Source organism: Plectropomus leopardus, chromosome 1 (assembly GCF_008729295.1).
Source record: "Plectropomus leopardus isolate mb chromosome 1, YSFRI_Pleo_2.0, whole genome shotgun sequence".
Lineage (NCBI taxonomy): Eukaryota > Metazoa > Chordata > Actinopteri > Perciformes > Serranidae > Plectropomus > Plectropomus leopardus.
The window spans coordinates 9,408,593-9,433,849 of NC_056463.1; the positions used below are offsets into that span (position 1 = coordinate 9,408,593).

General features: G+C 38.6%; 2 protein-coding genes across 2 annotated transcripts; both read right to left on the reverse strand.

Annotated features, from left to right (window-relative positions):
* Positions 1-1,465: 1,465 nt before the first annotated feature.
* Positions 1,466-16,433, reverse strand: LOC121946976 (mortality factor 4-like protein 1). The gene is made up of 12 exons (XM_042491829.1): positions 16,276-16,433; positions 15,802-15,848; positions 15,617-15,684; positions 15,392-15,478; positions 14,338-14,418; positions 13,779-13,804; positions 13,007-13,095; positions 10,219-10,320; positions 8,820-8,908; positions 7,249-7,421; positions 5,095-5,179; positions 1,466-2,045 (listed from the first exon to the last, which is right to left on the reverse strand). Exons 1-12 carry the CDS (start codon positions 16,313-16,315, stop codon positions 1,961-1,963), a joined length of 972 nt encoding a protein of 323 aa, XP_042347763.1. The 5' UTR covers positions 16,316-16,433; the 3' UTR covers positions 1,466-1,960.
* Positions 16,434-19,822: 3,389 nt separating this feature from the next.
* Positions 19,823-21,295, reverse strand: LOC121946967 (relaxin-3 receptor 1). The gene has a single exon (XM_042491820.1). The coding sequence runs from the start codon at positions 21,293-21,295 to the stop codon at positions 20,309-20,311; it is 987 nt and encodes a 328-aa protein (XP_042347754.1). The 3' UTR covers positions 19,823-20,308.
* Positions 21,296-25,257: the final 3,962 nt, after the last annotated feature.

Consider the following 25,257-nt stretch of genomic DNA (forward strand, 5'->3'; position numbering starts at 1 on the left):
TAGGCCATATTCTTTTTATTCATCACCATACATATTAATGTATATATCCACATCCTTCATATTTATACTGGGACATGTGCAGTTTTCTACTGTGCAATATTTTACCTCTTACTATACAATAATATGCTGTTTATAGGCTATAGTTCTATATCTTTACAGTAAATATATTACACACCATGTGTGTATTTCTGTTATCCTGTGCAACTATCTATCATGAACATACAGTAGCCTATCTGTGTAAGTGAAAGGCGCATATAATGCATATAGATTTTATATTATTTCATTGTAATTCTTGTTTTTGAAAATCAAAACATTTTTTTCAGGCTCCAAAGGGTTAAATAGACAAGTGGCTATGTAGTTTCTGGGAGAATCAATTAAAAGAAGGGAATAATGTTGCCCCCCTATGGTTGCTAATCACACAATACTAAAAACAAATTAATCAATAAATTAATAGCTAGATAATAAGGGCGAAACATAATGGAAGCAAATCTCGTGGAATTTAACATGAAGTATACGTTTACTTAAGTGACCATGAACAGATGTTTAAAATTATGACTACATCCCCATCAAATGTCTAGATTCATCCATGAAATGCAGCAAACTCAAAGTATTTTATTATGAGGAAACATTGAACTAACATCAAGGCTTCCTGTCGCCATGTGTGTGTCTGTCTCCATGACATCGCTGCCATCGCTCTTCTGTCCATCTCTGGCTGGAGCCGACTCTACAGCCAAACAATCAGTGAAGGAAAAAGTATTCAGAACCCTTTCTTTATTAAAATTACAAATACGCAGTGATTTATTCAAGTACTGCAGTTGCTTTGTAAGAGCAGAGTACGTTCTCTTCTTCTGCTAATACAAAAAAAAAAAAGAGAGAAATAACCTCAAGAAAATGACAAAAAATCATATTTTTTTCCTTTTTTATCTTTATGTAAATTGAATTTCTATGTTCTGTAATTGTTTTGAATATTTCTTCATAATTATTCATTCATATTGGTCTTGGGATATGTATTTTATAATCCTGTAATGTGCTGTTAAATCTGTAACTCACTGTCATTTAGGCGTGTCTTGGGCTTGAAAGTCTTAAAAAGTTCATCTTAATTAAAAAAAAATTCTCACCTTTACTACTAAAGGCTCAGAGGTGTATAGTTGTGGGCCATTTTGGATCTTTTTTAATGCATAAATATTGAGAATTGTCTTGATAACTACTGCTTCATGTTGTATTGCACAATTATGTATTTTTCATGAACTGAACATGATACATAGATGGGGTTTTTTTATGTAATCATATAAGTCTTTGATGTCTGACATTGCACCTTGACACCACTGTGAGACTTTCCTCCATCATTTTTTCATGTTATTTCATCATTTATACATTTCATACAAAATTCATCTTGAGAGCATGGCAATGACGCAAAATGTTTCACAGGATATGAACAAGAAAACACAGTAAACAATTTAGGGATTGTGTAGAAACTTTTTTTTTTCTTATATTTTTTACAAATTGATACAAATGCACAAGATACAGATACAAAAACATCAACTGCTGGGTGTTGACCATGTGGTCCAGCATTAAATTGCACCTCATATGGCAGAAGAAACACTAATAAATACATACATGCAACAGTAACAAATATCTATCAGGTGGAATACACAAAAACACCAAAGAGCTGCTTGTGGAAACAGAAACATGTTGACAGAAAATACATTTTTTCTTTCATCTTTTTTTAAGAGGTGAGAGAAAAGGACAACGGGAGAGAAAAGAGGAGAAATTCAGCTTAAAAAAGGATTACCTCATTTAAAAAAAACCCCAACTTCTTAACTGTGACAAGCTCCTGAGACCTTTGTAGAGGAAGCATATCAGTTCAAGTGAAAAATCTCATCCAAGTCTGCACTCAAAAGGGTAGTAATGGTTATTTTACATGTGGTGCCTCAACAGGAGTGCCGCGTGCTGAGAGCTCTCACACAGCCTTGCGGTGGTACTCTGGAGGCGCGACCTCGTAATCGCTGGCACTGAAGAGAGTGGATGAATTCTTTACCAGGTACCTAAAAGAAATTTCAACAGACAGACAGTGAGGGGTGGGACAGAAAAGGTTACTGTTGAAAGATGAAATTTGTCCCTCAAGTCTAGCGCTGCTTCTTGGTATCATCTTAGCAACAAATATCTAAAATATAAAATAACTGCAATTACCTTGTCATGGTTGTGTGTCTCCGGCAACCAGTCAAGTTACAGTTTACATCCATGTCTGTCCGGACTCATGTGTAGCCATAACAGTTGACAATGCTTCAAATATGGATGCAGCACAGAAGATCTATACCTCTATAGATTTATTTTTGGTATTCTTTTTTGGTATTCTTTATTTTGTATTTGTATGTTTTATTTTTGGATTTCATGTAAAGTGTCTTTGAGTACTTAGAAAAGCGCAATATAAGTCAAATGAATTATGATGATGATGATTACTATTATTATTATTATCATTATTACAGTGGTTCCCAACTGGTGGGTCACAGTCCAAAAGTGGGATGCGGGACCATTGTTTGTTAAGTTTGTAAAAAACACACCATATTTTGAATTTCTGGCACAGGGCTTTTATTTTGTAGTGCTGTTTCCTGCTGTCAGTTATGATTTTATTGGCCTGGTTTTGGTATCATTTGGCTTATGATCATGCCAGTTCTTTGCAGTGTTTTTATATCACTGATTTTGAAGCAATAATGGTTGCAGTACTATTTATTTAGTTTTAAGTTATTGCACTTTATTTGAGCGATATGTTTTATTTCATTGTGTGCTAAGTCCAGGTGCTGTATACATTTCGTGGAATAAAATTGAATATGTGGGTATTTCTCTTATGTGTGGACCTTGAACTAATGACTAAGGAAAAAATCGGGACCAGTTGGAAATCACTGATCTATACAATCAGCACAGTTTCAATTTAGTGTCCCCAATTCAGTATCTGACCTAAAATTCCCCTTAAATTCCTGAGCTATGGTGTCTAATAACAGCCAGAAACGTGATTTTGCAGAACATTATGATGTCACAGTGAAGTTGACCTTTGAACTTTTGGATATAAAATATCATCACTTAATCATTTCATCCTATTTGACATTTGTGTGAAATTTTGTCTTAATTAGTGTAAACATTTTTGACTTGTAGACAAAAATGTCTTTTGTGAGGTCACAGTGACCTTATCCAAATTGACATCTGTGCCCAATTTTAAGAACTTCCCTCAGGCCTTTTTGAGATATTGTGTTCACGAGAACCAGACAGACACGAGATCACAGTGACCTCTGAACAACAAATTGTTAACAGTTTATCCTTGAGTCTAGGTGAATGTTTGTGCCAATACTGAGGAAATTCCCTACAAACATCCCTGAGACATCTTGGTCACGAGAATGAGACAGACTCAAGGCCAGAGTGATCTTTGACCACCGAAATCTAATCAGTTCATCATTGATTCGAGGTGGACGTTTGCACTAAATTTGAAGCAGTTCCTTTAAGACGTTTTTCAGATATCTCGTTCATGAGAGTGAGACAGACACAAGGTCGCAGCCACCATGTCCTTTGACCACTGACCATCAAAATGTCATCAGTTGACTGTTGAGTCCAAGTGGACATGTGTGCCAAATTTGAAGAAATTCCCTCAAGGTGTTACTGCGTTCATGTCCATACAGGCATCCCAAATACATGAGGACGACAACAGCTTTCGCCGGTGTGTGTGTGTTATTGTGTACTTTAGTGTTATTGTATGAAGCACTTTGTGTTACAGTCTGTGCGTATGAAAAGTGCTTTACAAATAATTCAATAATAAATGATTGATTGATGTCAGAAAAAAAATGTTAAATAATCCTACTTCCCATGTCAACATGTTTGAGACAAAAGATTAATTAAAGGCATTTCAGTGTGAGCTGAAGCCTAATTCTTAGATTAATGAACTAAATACATTAAGACTTCATAAGGATGAACAGGAAACCATCAACAGACATCTAAAATACACAAAATTAGACAATGAAGGCTGTCTGCATCTGCTTCACACAGCAGACTTTAAAACAATCGAAAATATCACTCAACTCCATATCTTGTCAAATTAGAGTCCAGAAAGGAGTCTCGTCTAGTTGGATATTTATATGATATGAAATGATGAAGACAGGGAATAAATTTGCAGGACTGGGCTGAAAGTTGATAAGAATTCATGCATGCATATAATGAAATGTACCTGTGGAAAATCATGGAAATGAGTATAATGTGTGTGTGTGTGTGTTTTTTTTTTTTTTTTATTTTTTTTTTTCCAGACCTGCCTTCACTGGTGTTTTATATGCAATCGGTACAGCGACGTGACAATATGAGTCACATGCTCTCTGGCCTGATAAACAGCCTGACTTCACATGGCTCTTCTGTTATCCCTTCTTTTCTACAGCTAATGTGCTCCACTGGTCGTAGATTAATGTCACGCTGGCATATACAGAAGTGTAATTATTGAGGAAAAGAAAGCCTCAATGTGTTCATTATTAATCCATTTTCCAGTCTGGTGCTCTGACTGAAAAGACTTAAGCTTCATAGCTTAAAAAAGGAGACCTTGGCACTTAAGGTAATTTCTGCTCCTTGAGATATTTTTCTAATGATTAACTGTATTTCATTTTTCACTGTGCTTCTAACATTGCACAAGCTGTGTCACAAAGACTGAGTAATTTCAGAAAATTCAGTTTAAATATGCACTTCACCCAAGTGTTGTGTTATATCACCATTCTGCCACTTGAGAATCTAATATACTTCGGTCAGTATAAAGAAGTCTGCAGTGCTGTTCAGACTTTATGATTTTGACATAACTAAACAAAAAGAATAAAACATCACCTATGAATCATCTATGGATCCATGTAAAATAGAAAAACCCGAACTGATGGATCTGTTGGTTATAAAATGCTGCTGAGTGTCCTTCACTCTAAGCAAAAATATTTTTCAGAGCAGAAAATCGATTTTATGTTTTGAGGATTTGCAACAAAGCATGACTGCACTGATACGAACGTGGATGTAACATGACATTTAAGAATCAGCCAAGCGTGACGTGGAGGATTTGGCGGTGTGGTGGGAGTTGAACCTTACTTGAGGAAATCTTGGAGGTAACTGAGCAGCAAAGCCAGGCTCTTCTCGTCCAGTGGAGTGTAGGCCAGCATGGCTCCAATACGAACTGTCAGAGGGGAACCACAAACATCAGTGAGGAATGAAGCAGAAGGAGACAGCAGGCTGGAGGGCTGATTTTTTTCTAATATAGCATGAAGGTAAAAATGCTTAATAAAAATGGCAGCACAACCCTAATTCCAAAAAAGTTGGGATACTGTGTAAAATGTAAATAGAAACAAAATGCAATGATGTGCTCATCCTTTTCAACCTACATTCAATTGAATACAGCACAAACACAAGACTTTTAAGGCTGAAATTGATAAACGTTTGTGTTTTTTTAAAAATATACACTCAAAATATGACAGGGGCAACAAAAGACTGAGAAAGTTGTGAAATGCTCAAAAAAAAACACCTGTTTGCAGAGCGCAGTGGAAAGCGCCCATCTTCTCATGGACTAGAGGCTGGAGCTCCTGACAGTGTGAGATGTAAACATTAATAGCATCTTCTGATAAGCTGTGACGTTAGTCATCAGTGGTGCTCGGTGAGCCAGCAGAGGGTGGATGCTTCCCTCTGTACAGTGAAAAGGTGTGCGGGTTGCAGTTCGATAGAAACAAAACAGTTCCTATATGTAACTGCTCACAAGGTCTGTGGATTATCTAGGTCATAATTTCTGGAAAAAGACACTGCTGTTGAGTTTCCTTTTTTTTTTTGCACTTTGAGCACAGGCCCTGCGATGGTCTGGCGAACTGTCCAGGGTGTACCCCGCCTTCCGCCGGATGACAGCTGGGATTGGCTCCAGCCCCCCTGCGACCCTTACGAGGACAAGTGGTTACAGAAAATGACTGACTGACTGACTGACTGACTGACTGACTTTGAGCACAATAAGCCAAGTGCCATATAGTTCCATAATATTCAAGGGAAGGCAGACATCTCTACGGTTGATATCTCCAATACTCACACCAAAACAATCTAGACTGATAAATAGCACTACAGGTAAGAGAAACGATTTTTAGCTTTGAAAATGGGGTGAACTGTCTTGGCAAAAAATGCTGTTGCGTATTTGCAATCCGTCGTTAGCGCCGTTAGCTTGTTTACTATATTGCATGAATGCCGCTTCTACTCTTAACATCCTGTGGAGCCCATTCAAACTTTAAAACTTTGCATGGAAAGCAAAATTAATCGTTTAATTTTCATACCAAAAACCTAAATCCAATTTGACTGGCAAGATTCTGAGTTGAGCACAGCCCAGATTTGGGGTATCTTATTTCTACAAATTATCAAAAATGCACATGCATTATTTATACTGAGGTTCTTGAGGTTCTTGAGTTGTGGCCAAAAACATGTTTTATGAGGTCACCTTGACCTTTGACCACCAATTTCTAATCAGTTCATGGACATTTGTGCCAAATTTGAGGAAACTACCTTAAGGCCATTTACCAAAATTAGATGTATGCAACGTCACAGTGACCTTGACCTTTGAACACAAATTCTAATCAGCTCATCGCTGAGTCCGAGTGGACATTTGTGTCAAATTGAAGAAATTCCCTCAAAGTGTTCTTGATATATCGCTTTTACAAGAATGAGATGAATGCAAGTCCACCATGACCTTAAGCTTTGACCACCAAAATCTAATCAGCTCATCCTTGAGTCTACTCGAATGTTTGTGACAAATTTAAAAAAATCCCTCAAGAATAAGACAGACGAGGTCACAGGAACCGTGACCTTTGACCACCAAATCTAATGAGCTCATCATTGAGTCCAAGTGAATGTTTGTGTCAAATCTGAAGAAATTCCCTGAAGGTATTCTTGAGATATCACATTCACAAGAATGTGCTGGACATATGCACAACCCAAAAACATATCGCCAGTGCGGAGGCATAAAAACTGCAAAATTTAGCCATTGTACCTATATGAGAAGAATTTTCTATAAATCAGATTAAATAATTTGAAACACTTTTAACATCAAAGGTGGGCGCTTCAGTTTGTGTGCGTTAAAAACAATCCTTCCAGTCACTCAGTCCAGGCTATTTGCTCAGTGTTGTGTATGTGTTAGCGGCATGTATGCTGATTCCCTGTGGAGATGTCTGATATACATGTACGTATCGGCGTGCGTAACAGTGTGTCCAGGGTCCTTACCAAATAGACGCAGCAGGTGCGGAGCTCCATACACCTGAGACATCGGCATGTCTGGATGTTCAGTCAGGATCTCAGCATACTGCGGCCTCTCAAACTTGTAAAGCAGCTGAGTGCCCAGCATGACGTTGAAGTATTCCCGAATCCCCGCCACCACTTCATTTACCGCATACTCCCTAAGTGGAGGGGAAAAGGAAAGTCATATATGTAATTTCTCTGCACAGAGTTTCCACGAAGACTTCAGAGATCGCAGCTTTAGGAGGCCATCAATAGTCCAGGTTGGAAATCTTGCTCTGGGTAGAAAAATAATCAAAACTGACCTATTCCTTGAGGTTTAATCAGTTAGGTTTTTATTGTGCTGTGATAAACTAGTGAAAGTTGGCCAGTCTGGTGTGCTCACCTGCTAGGAAAGAAATTAGATAGCAGTTCACCTACAGAAACTTTCCACATTGTTTTAATACAAAGCCAGTTGAAAATCATCAAAATATCCCTTTAGGGATTTTGTTTCACCAGAAACAGCCCCAAAATCCCTATCATCAAACTCATCAGACTCCATTTAAATAAATTTTAGCGTGTATAGAGCCAGCATATTTTCACATCTATAACTCTGTGAATTAAGGGTTAATTTAAACCAAATCAGAGATGGTGATTGCTGAAACAGTTGAAAGACAAACCAAGGATGCTTATGTGAGTTTTATTTTGTTTCTTTTGACCTTAAATCAAGCGTTTTTTAAATTAGAAAATTACTGTTTATTTACATGGAGTCTGGTGATTTTGGAGAAAGTGATTTCTGGGCTGTTTCTGGGTTAAACAAAAAGGATCTTACTACTTAACAAAAAAAGTCTATTATTTTTTGGTCTTTTTGGCCTTAATTTGACAGGACGGCTTCAGAATCTTCATCGTAGCTTCTGATTTTAGTTAATTCATCCCTCAACTTCTAAGATGTAGCAGGATCAAGAACGAATGTACATTTTTAATACTACCATCTACCTTCAGTGTGAAAGGGGGAAAGAGAGCGGATGACATTCAGCAAAGGGCCGAGGTTGGAATCAAACCTCGGATAATTATCCCACCTGGTAGAGCAGGCGCCCAATCATCTGGGCACCCACTCTGCCAGGTGGGATAATGGGTCGCCTGTTCTTTTCTATAATGCTGTCAGACACTTGCAGTAACAATCTGAATACATCTGTGGCAAAAACAAGTACTTCAGTGATCTGGTAGACTGAAGATACAATCATGCACAGGGTGATTACACTGCAGCCGTTTTGCACTCCCGCTCAGTGCTGGACCAATTTTGAAAATTGTTGTTCCCATTAGTCACCGAGACATGAAAATATGGGAAAATAGGGTCTGGGTTAAAAAATACAGAAATGATCCATTATTTTTAGTTGAGGAGACTCTAATTTGCACAATGCTGTGTAAGAAACAACCTGTTCATTCCATCGCAGGAAGTTAGAGGACACTGACAGGGAGGAGCGCAACAACAGTGTGTGACGGATGGAATAATGCAGAGATGCCGCAGACATTTCTCTTCTTTCACATCATATAAGGGAGGTCAGGCCTTTCAATCTTACTTATTGTCCGAGTTTCCTTTTGATTTCTTATAGTTTGCATAGTCCTCCAAGATAGTCTCCACATTCTTCTTAGCAGGCAGATGAAATAACTGTAAGCAACAGAAAACTTTCATTTAGTGTTTCAGCAACATTTACCATTACTGTGTTCCTCACTTTGAAGGTAATTTCAGACAGAAATGTCTCCACATATCATTCTCAAATTAACTGTGACATTTCGTGTCAGTGCTACACTGCACAGTTAATACATGTGCAGTGTGCGCTCTCATGTGCAGCTTTGATTTTCAGCTTGCAACTCCACATCCCATTGCAGGGAAGTTGTCATGGCAACTTCTGGTCATTCCTGATATATTTTTGTGTTCAGTTGTCATCTCAACAGGTCACAGCGTTACATTGTGTTTTCATTTCAAAGTGTACGTTAACATGAGCAAAACAGATCTGATTCTAAACTAGATTTACCACCTCATCGCTGTATGTCTCTGTGAACCAGTCAAGTTGCACCTACATCCATTGCTGTGAAAACATGGGTTGCCTTAAACACATCAATTCAGTATCTGACCGAATGTCTCTCCTTCTGTCCCTGACAATTGATGTTGAATTATGGCCAGAAAAGTGTTCTTGCAGACTTCACAGTGAAGTTAATCTTTAGTCATAATTAGCGTATGAATTCTTGAGTTGTGCCCAAAAATTTATTTGTGAGGTCACATTGACCTTTGACTTATGATCATCAAAATCTAATCGGTTCATTTTTGAGCCAAAGTGAACATTTGTGCCATATTTGAATAAATTCCCTCAAGGTGAATTTGAGATGTTGCAGAATAAGACAGATTCAAGGTCACAGTGACACTGACCATCGATCACCAAAATCTAATTCTATAAGCCTTGATTTCAAGTGGACGTTTGTGCAAAATTTGAGGAAATTCCCTCAGGACCTTCTTGAGATGTCAACCTCAGGAAAAGATTTTTTAAGATATTGTGTTCACAAAATAATGACAGATGAAGTCACAGTGACCTTGACCTTTGACTTATGAATACCATAATCTTATCAGTTAACCATTAACTCAAAGACATATGACCAACCCGAAAACACAATGCCTCCAACCGTGGCTGTAGCTGGCATGGAGGCATAAAAACATATAAGAAATAAATCTGAATTTTGTTACGATTAAAGCATTTCTTCTTTCAACACACTGATTCACCGGTTCAGTTCAAGATCATTGAGTACAAAATGGTTGTTAAATAGGAGGATTTTAAAAGCAGGAGGTCTGTATGAATTTAAAATATACAGACATTTTCTTCACCGTGGAGCGAACTTTTGAACCTCCACAGATCATCACAACTAAAGTAAATCTACAGCAAACATTGGTTTAAGTCTGTGAGTGTTTTTTTTTTTTTTTGGCACCTGTTTCTGTCGGGTGATGAGGTCCCAGTCGTCCACTAGCCAGGGCTTCAGCTCTTCAGGGATCTTCACCTTCACCTCCACGCGGTTAGTGAACATCTCCTCCTGGACACACATTATGGATTATTTCTATGGGTGTTTTGAGGCAGAAGTACTCGCTCTTCAACAGTGCTCAAGGTTCGACGGAAAATATTTCACATTTCTTTGTGTCTTTACAAAAGACACATACAAGAACATAAACTTCAAAGCTTTACTCACACAAATATTCAGGTTTTCTTAAGTTAAAGTAAAACGGATTAAAGTGCTAATTATGGTGCAAATAGGTATTTCACAATAAAAACAGCTGTCACAATTCTTATTATCATTTTCTTAAAGCAAATATACGTATGATTTTTATTGTCTTAACACATGTTTCCTCTTACATGTCTTTCAAAAGAATATCAAGATCTGCAGAGTACTGCAGATGCAACGCATGTTGGTGAATGCAAATTAAATTTGTTTTCATAAGTCGTCGTGTTTTATTTTCAGCTGAAAGGGCGCTCAAAACGACCTCTATCAAGGCTGAATGCCCTTAATGTTAAAAAAAGTGAAAAATAATTTGTGTATCCGCCCTGTGATTTGTATTACCTCAAATTTAATATATTCTTCCTTCCTTCCTCCGTGCTTCAACCTTCCACTTAGTTCCACAAAAAATGGGCCCAGTAGTATTTGCACAAAACTGCTAACAAACAAGCCAAACTGACAACATAACATCCTTGTCAGAGGTAACAATAATACCCCAGTATGCCATCTCTCCTGCTGCTGGAAACAGCCAGTGGGTCTTGTAAAAGGGAAGTGGTTTTTCTGTAGCTGCAATCAGCATTCACCCTCAAATGTTCAGTTCTTTAGCAGCACAAGTACTGTGACGTACGTGAGCTTTTGTTGTCGCCCTGTTTTGTTTGCAAGTCATAATTACTTCTACTATTGTCTGCACGGTGCCAACATTTCATGCTATCTCTTGCTTTCTGAGGCAAGCTAAACCTTTTCTCTGACCTGTCGGCACACAGCGGTCACATTCATGCACGAATAACTGACTCCTCAAAACAACTTTAAGACTAACTGAGCTAGCAGAAGACGTGCACTTCCTTCTGCACGGTGATATAGCTGGCGAATTAAATTTTTAGAATGAAAATAGTTCCTATATAAAACTACACACATCAAGGTCTGTGGGTTACAGGGTTGCACTGAGATTTTCATAATATGATGACCATCGCAGAAAATATTGGGGTATCACAGTATTACATTATTATTATTAGTATTATTACTATTACACGGTGTCTACAGGTATCAGACACTTTAATGCTTTTTAAGACATTTTCATGAAAATTTTAAAAAATTAAGTCTGATTTTTGCAGAAACTATCTTGTTTTTGTTCAAGCGTTGTAGTAAAGTATAAAGGTTAATATTGTATATGTTGCCCTGTGCAAAGGCAGTTTTTATGTAGAAATATGGTTATTAGAGAGAATTTGATTCATCTACATTTTGCCAACAGTTAAATGCAAGTATAAAGTAAAAGACAGTGTTAGATTCAGTGGTAGCTTTAAAGATATATAACATCATGAATGTTAACTCTCATGCAGTAGTTTGACTCAATTTGACAAAAAGAAACTTAAAGATGACTGAATGAAATTCGGTAAGACATTTGTGGAGACCAAGACCTCCCAAATTCAAATTTAAGTCAATTTAATAACTTTTAAAGCCTAATATTTATAAAATTTACATTTCAAGACTTTTTAAGGACCAGAAGACACTGAGTATTATCAGTCAGAATGACCCTTAAAGGATTGGAAACAGAAGGGCTAGTTTTGGTTAAACAAATAATTTATCATTATACTTAAGACTTAAAACCATTTTTTAATGAAAGTATGTGTGAAGAGTCCCACTTTTGAAAGACAAAAAAACATCTAGTTACATTATTTTCAATAAAGTAGAAAAGCAAATGTACATAGCATGATAATCGTCAACTTTCATATGAAAATATACCTTAAAAGCAGCATATGGCTGCAATCTTGTTGTTATCTTCTGTTAAGAACCACTGCTGTTGAGTTTTTACGGGTATGTTTTTTGCCAATTTGAGAACCACAAACAGAGTGCCATCTTGTTCTTTTACATTGGACAGAAGGCAGAAATCTCTCCGGCTGATATCTCCAACACTCGACACCTCACACTAAAACAGTATTACAGGTTAGAGTAGTATGTATATTTTATTTTGGGATGAAATGTTCCTTTAAATTTCAATTTTAAACAGGTATTTTTACATTAGACTCAGAAGCAGATTCTATAGGATGTCGATGTTTTTTAGCCTGCCCGGTTGTACAACTGACTCCCAGAAAAGTTCTCTTTTGACTCATAGATAACTCTCTTTTAATGCAAATGTAAGTGCTTGTGAATTGTCTTTTTGTCCCCTTTTGTGTCTCCGTCTGCAACTTTTCACTTTTCACTGCTGACTGTCTTGGCCAGGTCTCCCTTAAAAAACAGAGATCGTTAATCTCAATGGGGCCAAACAACCATTGTCCCACTCTGCTCACACCTCAGGAAGGAAACTCAGAGTGTGGTTTTATGAAAATATCTCCTGGGTCAAAGGATCAGCTGTGGTTTCAATTTCATGTACATAACTGATCAGAAAACAAAGTACATTTTTTGCAGTTTTATACATAAACAAAATGCTGTGCTATGAACTGATTAAGCTATATAATCAGGTATATATGTTTTTATGTTGTCCACTGGGTTCCCAGTAACTGATGATACATACACTCTCCACAGTGGGATCAACCCGAGCCCTCTTCTTCCGTGGTCCTTGCGGTGTTTCTCCACTGCTGGTGCCTTCACCCGGCCCTGGGGCTAAATAAAAAAAACACTACAACTTTAAAAAATGACGTTGAAAAATGAAGGTTTTTCATAAAAAGTCTGGCAGGGATTAAAAATCAAAGCCTTTTTTTGTAAAGAACAGATACGTAACAAGCTCCAAAAACAGGACTGTGCTTTTAGGTGTAGGCTAATGGACGAGCAGGTAAACATCAAGTCATTACGTCGTCTGTAGGAGATGTAAATGAAAAAGCACTTCAGTCCATTTTTATGTTCTCCTAAAGAAACTCCTTAATGTCTTTTTTTCTCCCCTTGGTGAATTTCACAGATTCAGCTCAAAACACTTCACACTATGGCGCACACGTTCGACAAAAGGTCAAATATGAAAAATGGTTCATTTTAAAGTACATTTAATGTACTGTCGCAGCGAAGCTCCTGGTCTGCACTGCCAAAAAAACTGACTGACTCACAATGCTCACGGCTCTATAAAGCACAAATATCTGAAATTTTGAACAGATTAGACACCTTTTCCTTTTCTTTGATATTTTGTAACTCGCTAAAATGACCTATGAACATTTTGTGGTAACATGTAAATGTTACTGTCCCATTGTGGTGATGAAACAAACTGTCCTTTGATGTAATTTTGTGATTTTAGATGATAAAACATTTAATTTAGTCAAAGCTGCATCTACCAAGTCATGTAGAAACATTTTACTTACTTTTCTGCTTTGCCTTTTTCACTTTCCTAGTGTGCAAAAAGAAAAGAGGCATTATAGGTTAAAATGATATTAAACATCAACTCTGTGTTCTCGCCTGCGCAGTAATCACATTAGTATATACTAGGGCTGTCCAAAATACCAGTTTTGGGGCATTGAAGCTACAGTGAGAAATTAATCGATTAACCAAATCTCAGCAGGTGGGAGTAATGAGAGTGTGTGAGTCCCAGCACCTAAAATAACATGACTAATCTATCGCTAAGTTTAAACGTAATTTTTTGGAATATAACTAATAATTAACGATATTAGATTTCCAGATTTATGGGCCATTTGGGAATTATGGGTTAAGAGTACAGAAAAACAGAGTATTTGGTTACTAAATTGAAATTCAGTTACCATGGCAACGATCTATGCTTCAAGCATTCGAGTCAGCCCTAGTACACACACACATTTGTGACTCCTCCAATATACGTTGTCAAGCTAACGTTATATCTGCTACCATGACTTGACTGAAATATGATGAATTATTAAAGCTGGTAATTTAAGCAAAGAGGAAACTTACAGATCAACATTTTTCTGCTGCACAGCAGCAATCTTCTTGCTTGGTGCTAAACCCCTCATCTTTCCCTCAACATAATGGTCCCTGAGGAAGAAAAAATGGGAAAGAATCGTTAAATAAATCCAGTTAAGTGCAGACAGTGTTAAACTGGGATTAACTAGTCACATGTAATCAAATTCAAAAAATAACTGCGATTGTAATGAGTTACAATTACTGAGGAAAAATCTGTTATTAAATTAGGTACTTATCAAAATGTGGGTGACTGCAAATAGGTCACATCTAGGGATGAGTGATAATATCGGTAGGTCATTAGTTAATTATAATGGCCTTAAAATTTAATTTTGGATTTGGCTAAAATGCTGATTTTCTGCTGATAAGACACACTGATATACTTTTTTAATTGAAAAAGTGAACATGTCCAAAACATCAGCCCAAAGTTGCACAGTGACTGGATATTACTTACACTGAAAAGCATTATATTTCATGTCTCTACCTGCTGGTGAGCATAAATGCATAAATATGACGTTTATTCCACGACAAGAGACTTGACAATCACTTAAACTAGGTGGGAAAAACAGAGGATATGACGGCATTGGTTATCGGAAAAATGAGTTGTTGTATACCTGCATATCTGCAAACAATCCAATATTGTGCATCCCTAATTACATCTAAATAGATACTTTTTGGTATAAAGTTCACTTGTAGAATCAACATTCATTCATTCTGTTGCTTTGCATCTTTTCGTCTAACACAAATGGTTTTTCCTGGCATAGCCAATTTTCAGACATTTAACAGCCTAATTACTTAATACGTTAGAAAAGAAGATGAAGTAATTACAATCTTAACATTACTTTGCATGTTTACAGGGTAATTAGTAATCTGTGATCAGTTTCATTTGAAAAGTAATATTCCCACACTCAGTGAGAAGTATTTTACTCTTTATAAATGGTGACGGTGGAGAAATGACACAAGATTTAAAACCATTTTTTTTAATGTCTTAAAAAAAAAACCTTATTCATCGTCTCGACTCTTTTTGGAAAAAAACCCAGAAACTTACTGATTGGCCTTTTGAAGCTCTTTTTGTTTCGCAAGGTTGCTGTCCACATATTTAAGAACTCTGCTTTCAGGAACCCATTCATCCCAGCTGAAAGACAGAAAAAAGAATAGTAAATTATCATAATGACAATACAAAAGTTCCCATTGATGTAATTCACAGCAGGGGATCTGAGATAAGCAATCAGAGAGAAACACAGACAAAGAAAACACAAAACAAGCTGCTCACTTTTTGTTCCATCCGCTGTAATGAATGAAGTATTTAATCTGTTTATCCTTTATGTTGATCTTCACACACTGCGAAGACACAAAACACACACACACACACACACTGCGTCAGTACGTTGGCTGGCATTTATTCTGCAGTTAATAATCAACCTATAATACAAAATATTAGTTAGCATGGAGACAAACCTTTGCCTCATAGAGCAATGGCCCATGAAAGCACAGGACTCTTTCACCTGCGAGGAGAGGACAACAAATGAGCGAAAAACAGCCCTCAAAAAAACAAAATTATCACAATATATTGAAGTATACTAACTCGTTAGACAACCCTGAAGGTCTGAGCTGATATTATTTGGACTGACATGGTTTCAGCGTGTCTTTTGTGTCAGTGATTGAAAGGTTTTGCTAATAAATAACAAGCTAGTTAGCCGTTAGCATAGCGTTAATGTCACCTTTAGCTTTATTTTAAGGCGACTAGCTTTAATATATGTCAAGTTTCGGTTTATTTGAAATGAATTCTCCACATATGTGGTTAATAATAAAGGCTCTGGGGCTCTGTCCCCCCTCCCCGGAGACCACTATTGTCGAGCCACAGCAGCATTAACAACAACAAACCCGCCCCCCTCCAGACGTTAACGTCCGCGTTGTTTTTCTGTCACGCACCTTCTGTAAATTTAGGTTTAGGGTCCTGTTTTGGCGCCATTCACAGACTCAGCTGATCGGATCTCTGAATGATCAAACTCGTGCATTGCCAGAGTCCATTTCTTCCAAGCACAAACAGCTCCGACATTGGTGCCAAAAGCGAAGGGAAGCTGATGAAAGGCCCGCCCGCTGCTGGGTCACATGACCGCACCACGCTGCGTTCAGGGATCCAGCTGAAACTCGGAAAACCAAACATCAAAACATCAACACTTCTTCCAAACATCAAAAGTTTCTCCTCCACCACCACCACCACCCTCCTTCTCCTTCTCCTTCTTCCCAGGTTTCTTTCCCCTGCACAGTGGTTATGAAGGCAGCATTGATACCTTACTGTGCTTGAAGGCATCATTGATACCTTACTGTGCTGGAACTATCTGCGGGGGTTGTAAGTGTATTCAGATACTCCAACGCTTTTCACTCTGTGTCACTGGTACTACCTGAGAACCAGCGTTTATCATTAGGAGCCTTGCTGAAGGGCTCTCACTGGATAGCTGTCTACGCCCTGACCGGGATTCGAACCCCAGTCTCCTGTTCCAAAGTCAGTGTCATTAACACCCAGCTATCCAGCTGATACATATTTAAAATACCTTTGTACTATATATACACTACATTTTTGGCTTAGCCGGCTGTTGTTATATATTATATTTGCAGTCTTTTGGAAAACATGTCAAAAATGAAAAAAACAGAGAGAATAGTATATTTTAGACATTATAGGCTTTAAAATATATATCATTAAATATATTATTACGTTTCTTATGACAATTGATACTACTACACATTACATTACATTACTGCTGCTGGGTCACATGACTGCTCTGCGCTGCATTCAGGGGTGCTGATGAAACACTGAAAAGCAACTATCAAAACAAGACTGAATTAATTAATTAACCTATTTATTTAGTAAAAATGTCTGTTTTGTGTCTCTCTTGCTGCAGGTTGTACTTTGGCCGTTACTTGTGGTCAGTGAACACAGGGGTACCTAATTTCCAGCTTGCCTCTGTTCATTTTTCTCAGGTCTGTTACCCTTGTGCTCAGTGTTACTGGGGTTTAAAACTCAATCCCAAACTCTGTCACGTCTGGCTTTGCCTTCTGGTTGCCATAGCAATGTTGTTGTACATTTGCAATTTATACTTTAGAATGCTGCAACATTGAGCCAGCAGTTGAATTTTGGTTAGTGTGGATCATGGGATTAGATCCATCATACATGTTCTGCATCAGCTAGTGCACGAGAATAAACACTTCAAAACTCTTCCAGGGCTGTGTCTCTCCCTGGCCATGAGGGTGTGCTGGTACTCCAACAGCTGCCACTGTATTGTTAGCCGCACACTGTCACAAGTGGTTCTTGTCACTTTTGCCTGAGGTCAGGAGATACCATTAAGAGCATTGCTGAAGGGCTCTCACACTGGATAGATTAATAACATTATTGTTATTATTATCCCCAACGCAATCTCAATTTGAAACGTGTTTTTAGCTGCATTTATTTTAATGTAATAATTCAATGCCAACAGCTTCCTCCTTGCAGGCCTATTTGTTATACATATGATAAATAAACATTACTAGGTGTTGAAAGTGGATTCGAACCCGGAACTTCTGCGTGGCAAACGAATATGTTGCCGCTGAGCCAAGGGGGAAAAATGGCTCGCAGGAGTCGTAAAATAGTGTTTATAAATAGTTACATGTAGGCAAAGCCAAGGTAAAACAGGCAGGGCTGGAGCCAGGAAATCAAGCCTGAGACTGAATGTTGCGAAGACAATCTGGCAATGAATGAATGATCCGGTACCGTTTATGTACTGGCTCAGTGATGAGACTCAGCTGGGAGCCACAGGTGGGAATGATTGCACAAGGTGAAGGGAGGAGCAGCAGCAGTAGCAGCAGGGCTGAATGTGAAACATTCATGTTTACCTTCATTTTACTTAGCTTCAATTACTGTGTTATTGGTATTACTTTATATAATATTGTATATATGATATATTTTATCCCCTACTTTAACACGCATTTGATTGGAATTGCTACATCTGTTAGCAGTGCTCCTGTTTTTGGCTAATGCTAAAATAATTGTATACCTGTAAAAAATTGTAAAAAAAAAAATCAGTTACTTGTATCAGTCCTGAACTGAAAATGTTGCTTGTGTCATCAGGAAAATGTACTTGAAGTATAATATACTCTGCATGAATCCCGACCCCCTTTGCCAAAAAGAGTGGTTTCAGAAGTTTTTTGTGAGCCTAAAAAGACGTACTTTCAAACGGTCTCCCGATTTAGCCGTTTTTAGCTGTAGTTAACACAGCTTGGTTGTTGGGCAACAGACTGAAATGAAGACGACATTTTTGAGGAGTCATTTCATCAGTGTGTCTGAGCCTTGTCTGGCCTGTGTTTATGTTTATAGGTCACACATTTCTCATGGAGTCTGAATTTAGTGAGCTGTCATATTGTGATATGAATATGATGTTTGAGATGCTTCTGTGTCATATTTTTCAGACACAACACCAAATTTGGAGAACTTAACAAGGGAGTGCAGTGGACAGCATGTGTAGACTTTAACTGGCATTTCAGAGTCTCTTTCTGCACTATTAAATACAAACCGACTTTATTTCTTTCGACTTTAAACATGGGAGGGCAATGCGCAACTTAACAGGAAATTGCCAAAGAATTTGCAAGAAATTTGTAAAAACAAAACAAAACAAACAAAAAAAAAAAAAAAGAAAAGAAAAATACTGGAAAATAAAGTAACAAAAAAGCAAAGTTAAAAAAAGAAGAAATGTTGCCCTAAAAAGATAACCGAAATAACGTTGTGTAAATTAAAATAATAATAATATTAAATAATAACTAAACAGATTGATGGTTCTTTTATATGCTTGTGTAAATAAACTGTAGATTAATCCCCCTCCATTTAATTCAATGTAACATTTTACATTAACTACACTTAAGTCCAACTGCAGGCGGTTTCTGATGTGAATATAATGTTCACATTGACACCAAGCTGTGTGCGCGCGTAGGCTGCAGCTCGCAGACCTATTCAGAAAGGCTATTGAGCGCGCGGCTCATGCAGTGCTCGTGCCGTTTCCTCTCTGATGAGTGATGCTAGAGAGCTCCAGGTGATGGATATAAAATGCCATTAGCTAGTCTTTCTGATTTGCGTTTTAATGGTTTTAACCCATTAGCTTCAATGTGCAGGTCAGTGAGACACTTCTTTTTTGTGTTATTCAGAACATCATTTATCACCTGCTTATGAAATGTTTCCAAACAGGTGGAAACATTTCATAAACAGGTGATAAATGATGATGATGATAAGTAACATTGTGACTCCTCAATCAAACAGGCCCTTTATAGCTGAGAAAACTAACCCATGTGACAACTTGAGGATATTTTTTATTATCACACACTGTGGATACAGTTTTGCATATTTACAGGAATCATATTTCACTTTTTTGTGCCCAAACTATTGATCATGACACTGTATTCAATAGCTCAAAACATTACCTGTAACTGCGCCCTCTTTGCTTTAGGAGGGGATGTTCGCATCCATGATTGACACACTAATCGTACACTGGTTACATTATTTGCAAAGATATTCACAGAGGGATGTAAAAAGCGCTCAGCTATATAACGAGAGCACACTAATGCATGGTTAATTACCATGCGCAATTACGCACGCGGTCACGGATGTAGACAAGAGACACATAACTCCTACTGCATATTTGACAAGTAGTGCCACGGTGATCATACGTGTGTATTTTTTTTATACACACATTCGTATGCGTAAAGCCCAGTACCAGCAGACATTAGCCACATTACGCAAGCCTTTAAAGAGAATAAGCGCAGATGAAAGTTACGTTTTCACAAGCAGAATGGAGTGAATAGTGTTTATATCATGCTGCTTGTCGTCTTTGTGCTTTCTGAAAGGTCTCCTCTCTCACTCCATCCCTTTTTCGCCGTGCGCACTCGGTGCGTCATGGGTAGTTTGTCAACACATTAAATCGATCCCAAAGCTCGAAAAACATCATCCTCTGTTTATCAGGCTTCTCAGTTTGTTCCTGAACTCCCTCCTCATGAGACAGTAAATAATCGGGTTCAGGCAGCTGTTGGTGTGCGCCAAACAGACGGTCAATGGGAACACATATGTGTGGACTATGTAATAAGCTTTGTCCCAGTGTGCAGCGTTCAGTTTGACCAGTACACTCCACAAAGTGATGGCGTGGTTCGGCATCCAGCACAGAAAGAAAGACAACACGACGATGGTGATAGATTTTGTAACTTGGGATCTCCGTTTGGGGTTGCTTGTTTTCATACTCCGAGTGCGGATGAAGCGCAGCAGCATGATGTAGCTGATGGACACGATGGACATTGGCAAAACAAAACCTACAAGTATTTTCTGTATGTGATAAACTGCTAACCAGTACTGTCCACCGGGAAACCTCAGCAGGCAGAGTTTTTCTCCGGTTACGTTGCTGACAGTTGAGAAAATCGACGTGGGTGCAGTCGCCAGAGTCGCAAGTGTCCAAATGATTGCGCAGGTCCATTTGGCAGAGCATGACTTCCGCGCGTCGTTGTTCTTCAGAGCCGAGGCCAGCGACCAGTAGCGGGTCACACTCATAGCCGTGAGAAAAAACACGCTGGCGTACATGTTCATCACGGTGACCGAGAGGACGATTTTGCACATGGCGTCTCCAAACGGCCAGCTGAAGTCCAGCGCGGTGTCCACTGCCCAGAAGGGCAGAGTGAGCACGAACTGCAGGTCCGTCACCGCCAAGTTGAACACGAAGAAGTTCACTGTGGACTTCTTCCTCTCCTGTTTGACCCTGATGAAGAAGAGGACCAGCAGGTTGCCCATCAGACCCGCAGCGCACACAACAGAGTAAACAAGGCAGATGAGGACCCTCAGAGCCGGGCTCCCGTCAGCTGTCACGTCGATGTCCTCCAGCTTGTTGAAGAAGTCCACCTCTATCAGTGAACTGTTCAAACAAACGCTCTCGTTTTGTTCATTCATGGTGTCAGAAGCTCACAATTTAAGATAATCTAGTCAGCGAGAAGTCTATATTTAAGAAAACATTTGTGCCCAAAAGGAGATGGATCATGGAGTGCCACATGAGCACGCGATGCCTCTGTCTGTATCCATCCCCACCCTCCTGTCCTGTCATTTCTCCGCCTCTTCGCTACAAGACGCACAATCATCTACCACTGCTCTGAGCTCTGACAGCGTGACAGGAGCGGCGGGGCGGAGATGTTTATGGGCGAACATAAGGTGTGATATGTCCATCAGTCACATGCGTAACGGAGGCCAAGCAGAGCGAGAGGCACCCCTATCACTTACAATTAAAAAAATAAACAAACACGCAATTAATAATTTAAAATGCTCGTGTTATGTATAGCTCACGTCAAAGCCAGGAAGGCACAGACTGGAGCTGTCAAAGCGTGCGCAACTGGTTTAGAAACATGTGCAGGATGGGCTGGTAACATCACAGAAGGAGAAGTTGATGAAAACGACTATCTGCTGCCACCCAGTGTTCAGTTCCAGTGTAACAGGCTGTTAAAAATAAGACAGCAACATCTTCCTTAAGAGAGGATAATCTTTGACTACTAGACTTACTGCCCCCCGGTGTATGCCTTCACGCACCAGTCAGAGACAGTTTACAATCATGCCTGTGAAAACACGGTTGCTTTAAACACATTTTCCCCCAGCAGCACAGAAGACCTTTACTATCAGCACAGTTAGTGTCACCAATTAAGTGTCAGACCAAATGTCCCCTCCTCTGTTGCATGATGGAAAGAAAAAGTGTTTGCACAGAACACTATGTTACTATGAAGTTGACCTTTATCATCAATTCAGTATTTCATCCTATCAGACATTTGTGTGAAATTTTGTCATAATTAGTGTATATATTATTGGGTTATGGGGCATGTTTTGAGTCTTGATGCATGTGCCAAATTTGAGGAAATTCCCTCAGGGCCTTCTTGAGATATTACGTTCACAAGAACGAGATGGACACAAAGTCCCAGTGACCTCTGACCACCACATTCTCACGAGCTTATCTTTTAGTTCAAGTGGACATTCATGCCAAATTTGAAGAAATTCCCTTCAGTTGCTCTTGAGATACTGCATCGGCGAGAATGAAACAGATACAACGATACACTGACCTTGACTTTTGACCAACAAATTCTAATCAATTCATCCTTGATTCTAAGTGGACGCTTGTGCCAAATTTGAAGAAATTCCCCCATACAGTCATTGAGACATCATTACACAGATGCAAAGTCACAATGACCTTGGATCACCAATGTCTTATTATTTCACCGTTGAGTCCAAGTGGACATTTGTGCAAAATCTGAAGAATTCCCTCAAGATATTGAGATATTGCACTCATGATCATGAGACTAAAGAGGCAACAGTGACCTTGATTTTTGAATATGGCCACCAAAATCTAATCAGTTCATTGTCGAGTCCAAGTGGACGTTTGTGCCATATTTGAAGAAATTCCATCGAGGCGTTCTTGAGATATCCTGACAAACTGAAAACAACAACATGCCTCTACAACAGATGTCACTGGCGAAAAGACATAAAAAAGGGAAAACACACAAAGTAACAGAATGCATTTTATTACATCTAAACTTTTCTACATAAACAGGTAACATTCAATAAGTAAACAATTTCTTCCAATGCAGGTAATAAATATTTTTTTTCACTTGGTATATTTGTACAAACTGACAAGGGTCTACTGTACACCGTCTTCTCCTTGCCCTCCTCGAAAAGCCTTTTTATGATTTTTCTCGGATTGGAGCCGTGAAACAGAACCTGTGAATGTTTTAAGGCAGTGAGTGCAGATGTCGACTCAAGTCTGACTTTGAGATTATTTCTGCTGTGTAAGACTTTTTATTGGCCACAGTCCTTTTTTTGTAATAATAGTACAGCTTTCATTATCTAAAAAATATATAAATTAATTTATTCTCTCGCTCTGAATTGACACACAAAAAGCATACAAACGGACATCAAACACCCACGTTTGGATCTGAACGTTCAGGTTTCCATACAGACATAATATACACATTGTTGACTTTTCCCTTTTTTATCTAAGGTGACACATCATGGCACAGTTTGCCTGTGGAGATTTTGAAAACACCTTTTAGAGCAACTGCAAATAATAGTGGCCTTACTCCATTCACTTTATTCTGTGCACACACTGGTTTTGGCTCAGTGTGCTCACACCAGCAAACACATGAGCTCCATACACTGCACACGTGGACATACCTGTGTGTGTGTGACTCAAGCTGGAGAGGGATCGAGCTGGCAACAGCCCTGTGCTTATCCATCCCTGCATGCAATCTGACATTTTCGAACAATAAAATCTCCCCCTGCTCGAGAGCTTCTGCCTTAAAAAACAACTGTGAACCACAGGATGGAGCTGCGGACACTTAACGTCATGAAACGGCTCTGTAATCCCATAGAGACCCCAGTATGTCGAGCACTTGACCAGGAACACATTCAACACGGTCCGCTCTCACTTCATGTGCGTAATCTGCTCCACCGTCTCATAACAAGCGTGAGGAAAGAAGTTTAAATAAATTAAATCATGATCAAATGCATTCGTTAAACTGTGACCACCTTATCAAGCGTCCAAATACTGGTGATTAATATTTAAACTAACATAATGGAAACTAAAGGATCGACATCTTCATCAGTGTAACATGTCGGGGCAACACTTAATAATAAAGGTGCAAACACACACGCTCCACTAAATGCATAACTAATGATGATCGCGTCACTGTGAGTTTATGTGATTCATTAACACTTACAGTTAATGAACTCAGCATTAACGTGTGTATTAATTCAAATGTCCAAATTTGACAAAAGCAATTATATTCAGAGGCATGGAGGGTTGTACCAATAACAGCACTTTAAATTCTGATAAAATTCATTATTAAAAAATAATACGCCATACCTCTTTTAAAAAAGAAAAAAAAGTCCCAGGTGCACAAAATAGGATAATAATTTTCTCTTTTAAAAAATGAACAACCTGTACACAGTGCTGGTACAGAAGGGTCACTGAACACACACCTCCAGTCACGTGGTGAGCTTGTTGCTGGAAACAAAGCTGTAACATCCACAGGTTGAGGACCAGTTAATTTCCAGCTGTTTCATCTGTATAACCATCAATTTAAAATCTAATTTCAGATATGTTTTTAATGGCTTTGGTACTCTTTATAAAATTGAATGTATAATCAACTTAGATTAAATCATTTTAAACTCTTGGTTTCGAAAAATTATCAATAGTCTTAACAACCTCAGTGGCATCACTGCTCTGTGAAAACCATGCATCTAAAAAACGTTTGCTTTTCATGAGCTACAAAAAAACTTGTTTTCTGCTTTGTGATGACATATTTTCAGCACAGACTTCATATAAAGATGGATAACATGACAGCTCCTGACAAGTGAAGCCAAAACATCTGGTTCGCCCCCTAGTGGCTGGCTGCAGTACAGGTTATAAAGTAAGGGGCCCTTTATGCAGCACTGGTCCCTGCATGTAACTTTTCAGTTTGGCCTTTCGTTCACATGACAACTGCGTTTTAGGGGCCTGAAAATGCAAACTTTTGAAATCAGGTTCCAGAGTGTAATCTTTGGAAAACGCAACCCCTTCTGTCGCCGTGTAAACTGGCAACGTGCAGACGTCACGGCTGCACTTCACGCAGGCACCTAGTGTTCTTCTATTGGAGGGTTACACCACCAACTACTGGCCTGGTGTGAATACTACAGAGTTTTCATTTTTTTTGCGGATCTGTGTGCACGAGGACTAATCTCACAATGTTATCATATAAACGTAGATTAAAAAAAAACAAAACGACTTTTCCATTTTAAGTAGAGATATACTCATCTAAACGTGGCCTAAAAACTTAAAGTACTTGTCAAATAAATTTTTCCAAAAGTAGTTTCTATCATTTCAGTTAGTTGTTATCGCC

What these genes read in the sequence shown, in the direction of transcription:
- LOC121946967 (XM_042491820.1), bottom strand. Translation starts at nt 21,295, where the DNA reads ATGAATGAACAAAACGAGAGCGTTTGTTTGAACAGTTCACTGATAGAG.
- LOC121946976 (XM_042491829.1), bottom strand. Translation starts at nt 16,315, where the DNA reads ATGGCGCCAAAACAGGACCCTAAACCTAAATTTACAGAAG. An exon ending in TTGATCCCACTGTGGAGAGT is followed by an intron (nt 10,321 to 13,006) that starts GTATGTATCATC and finishes ATGTGTGTCCAG; the next exon opens with GAGGAGATGTTCACTAACCG. An exon ending in GCACCTGCTGCGTCTATTTG is followed by an intron (nt 5,180 to 7,248) that starts GTAAGGACCCTG and finishes CCCCTCTGACAG; the next exon opens with TTCGTATTGGAGCCATGCTG.